Source organism: Anoplopoma fimbria, chromosome 1 (genome assembly GCF_027596085.1).
Source record: "Anoplopoma fimbria isolate UVic2021 breed Golden Eagle Sablefish chromosome 1, Afim_UVic_2022, whole genome shotgun sequence".
Lineage (NCBI taxonomy): Eukaryota > Metazoa > Chordata > Actinopteri > Perciformes > Anoplopomatidae > Anoplopoma > Anoplopoma fimbria.
The window spans coordinates 24551823-24554873 of NC_072449.1; the positions used below are offsets into that span (position 1 = coordinate 24551823).

Sequence of the window (3051 nt, forward strand, 5' to 3'; positions counted from 1 at the left end):
AAAATCAAGCTGTCGAGTAGATCTTATTTTTGTTAAGAATAGCTTAATTCCACTATACTGTTGACTTATGACAGCAGAAACAAGAGTTGTGTCATCTTGCACTTACTCACTTGTGCAGCCACCAGCTATACTTTTTAAATGAAAAACATCAAAACCCAGAATATTTTAATTATTTGTGTGAATACTTGATAGGCTACATGTTCTACACGTTTGCTCTTTGATAACTGACTGGGTGGCTTGGGAGATGTTGAGATAAATAAAATGAAAAGAAGAAAAAAACAAACTTTGTTTAAAAAAAAAAAAAAACGACCTTTATTGAAGACATTCTCGAATGTCCACAGCTGTGTTTGATATTAGAGTGGTATTCAAAGAACAATAAAAAGACACTGGGACAGCACATAAAAAAATATTTTTTTGAAAATAAAGAAAAATACACTACCAACTCAGAAATCTAGTTTTTGAGTTTTAACACCTAGACTAGTTACTTTCTTACAGTTTTTTTTTTTTGACCTCCTAAATTGTTACATAATATGGCAGGGAATAAAGAACTACTACTAGAAAATCTCAAACTTAAGATATGTAGTGTTAACTTTACAAAGGAAAAGAAGAATAACACTGTACATCTTAAAAACATTAAATATACACATGTTCTTGTTCAGTCTGACTTATGTTTCAAGATGGTGAATTGAGTATATTGGGGTAATATGGCATAAACAAAACTCCCATCCCTGTGCAATTTACTCATCATCGTCATCATCATCGTCATCATCGTCATCCTCTTCTTCCTCATCTTCATCGTCATCATCTGCTGTAGCAGCAGAGGCTGAATCCACTGTGCCCTTTGTGCGGTAAGCAACAATATCCTGTGGAGAGCACAACAAATCTGTTTTTAGCACTACAGAGAAACCTACCCCTTCACGTTATTCAAAGTAAATAGACACCTCAAGAACAACAAAATATGATTTTCACACGAACAAGTCAAGCTTTGTCTTTTCACCTTGTCATACTTCTCCTTCAACTTGGCAGCCTTCCTCTCATACGGCTGCTTGTTCTCTGCAGATGAGCTGTTCCACATCTCTCCCAGCTTCTTTGCCGTGTCTCCAATGGTAAGACCAGGATGCTCACTTTTTACCTTTGGGCGAAAGTCTCCACAGAATAGGAAGAATGCAGACCTGTGGGGGGAAAAAAATGTGCCAGATAAGTTCTCTCAATCCACGTTTCACTGACAACTGTCAGAAGGAAAAAAACACGTTGGTGTGGAGCAAGATCATTATGGTACATACGGTGGTCTCTTGGGGGCATTGGGGTCCTTGAACCGCTTCTTCTTCTGGCCCTTGGGGGGATCGTAATTCTTCATGTCCCTCTCATAACGCACCTTGTCTAGTTTGGCCATATCTTCAAACTTGCCTTTCTCTTTCTGTGACATTGTCTGCGGGAAGACAAAAGCAGGTTCAAACAGATAATCTAGAAGACATGACATTGAAGTAGCTTCAAAGAAAAATATTGTATTCAGAGAATAAAAAAAGAATAACCATCATTCAGATATTGAGAGAATTTTATTTTACCTTCCATCGCTCTGAGCATTTCTTGGAAAACTCTGCAAAGTTCACAGAGGCCTCTGGATGCTTCTTCTTGTGTTCCTCACGGCATGTTTGCACAAAGTAGGCATATGAGGACATTTTGCCCTTCGGCTTCCTTGGATCCTTTCCCATCTTGGATCGCTAAAATGGATATAAATATATATATATTTAAAAAACATATTATAAGAGAAATACATTCAAACATATTCATGCAGCAGCAGTGGCAATATCTAAATATATCCCTAGACAATTGCCCACCTCTTGCTTTGTCAGTTCCAGCTATTGTTTGAATCGGGTGTTGGGAGGAGGGTGTCTGGGATGACTAATAATCCATTGTATGTAGAGGCCAACATGATGCATCCTTTAATATTCAACTATGCATCAGTTAAGTTGTCCTTTATTTCCAGCATGCAGTGATATAGCAGCAAAGTTGAGGACGGAGCGTGAATGATGCGGTCTCGTCACCTTGGCCTCCTATTCAAACAGCATGTAGATGAGTAACGCTGGGTTAGCATTAGCTCCCACCGCGTTTGATTGTTCTCTCTAGCTGCTAGCCGATGTGGCTCCACTTTCCCTTTGTGTCCTATCGGGTTTGGGCTATAGCCGTGTGGCTAGGCTAGCTAGGCTAGCTAGCTGGCTGGCATGACACACTGCTAATTTCATGAGACGATTATTAAAATGGCTGATTTGATTGCGAACAATGGCTCACGGCACATCAGCGGGCCTCGTTTTTTTGTGTTTTTTAAACCTCTCGACATTTCAGATTATTTCATTTAAAGTTTCAATCAAAGTGGCGACGAGGATGCTCCGCCTGTACGGGGGCTGCTTCAGCACCACTCATATCGTATTAACCCACCTCCACCTTCTAGCTAGCGGCATCTTCTCTGATAGCAAGGCGGCCACCATTACAGGGCTAGCATAGCATAGCATAGCATAACATAGCATAGCATAGCGGTGCTATAGCGTTGTGAGTAGCTGGTAACACACCAGCGGACGTTACGATAACCCATGCGTAGTGGTTGTCTCGGTCATTGGGCGATATGCATTGCACCCTTGTTCAGGTTATTGGGCAACTACGCAGTTTAACAGCACAATCTTGCTATTGTGTTAGCATCCCAACCAGCTCAGTCATGCATAATGTGCAAGGTTACAAACCGGGGTTTTTTCCCGTGCAAAAAACTTCTCACAGCCCGAGAGCTCATTCATAGCAGTCACACAAGAGACGCCGCCTGTACTAAGTGAATGTACCATGCTTACCCCAGCCACAGCGCTATATGAAGCCAGCTCTACGTCGGTACGTCTCAAACAATGGGAGGAAAAGTACCGTCAGTGCGCGGTGCTCCGGCTGCGAGGATGACTATATGTGCCTGTGTGTCGGGCTCCGGCTGTTGGACATTGGCTGCCGTCGCCTCCTTGGAGTATCTTATTGGACACGCTCTGTCTCGGTCCTGCTTGTTGTGCAGTTGGTTGT

General features: G+C 41.9%; 1 protein-coding gene across 4 annotated transcripts; it reads right to left on the reverse strand.

The window, feature by feature from the left end:
* Positions 1 to 299: 299 nt before the first annotated feature.
* hmgb1b (high mobility group box 1b) lies at positions 300 to 3051 on the reverse strand. 4 transcript variants are annotated; one of them, XM_054604859.1, is made up of 5 exons: positions 2905 to 3051; positions 1566 to 1721; positions 1284 to 1429; positions 998 to 1172; positions 300 to 863 (listed from the first exon to the last, which is right to left on the reverse strand). In XM_054604859.1, exons 2-5 carry the CDS (start codon positions 1710 to 1712, stop codon positions 738 to 740), a joined length of 594 nt encoding a protein of 197 aa, XP_054460834.1. In that variant the 5' UTR covers positions 1713 to 1721; positions 2905 to 3051; the 3' UTR covers positions 300 to 737. The 4 variants fall into 4 exon arrangements, with proteins under 4 accessions (XP_054460834.1, XP_054460678.1, XP_054460752.1 ...); XM_054604703.1 differs by having other exon boundaries at positions 2829 to 3051; XM_054604777.1 differs by having other exon boundaries at positions 2838 to 3048.

What these genes read in the sequence shown, in the direction of transcription:
- hmgb1b (XM_054604703.1), bottom strand. An exon ending in AATGCTCAGAGCGATGGAAG is followed by an intron (nt 1,430 to 1,565) that starts GTAAAATAAAAT and finishes GTCTTCCCGCAG; the next exon opens with ACAATGTCACAGAAAGAGAA. An exon ending in TGAAGGAGAAGTATGACAAG is followed by an intron (nt 864 to 997) that starts GTGAAAAGACAA and finishes TGCTCTCCACAG; the next exon opens with GATATTGTTGCTTACCGCAC.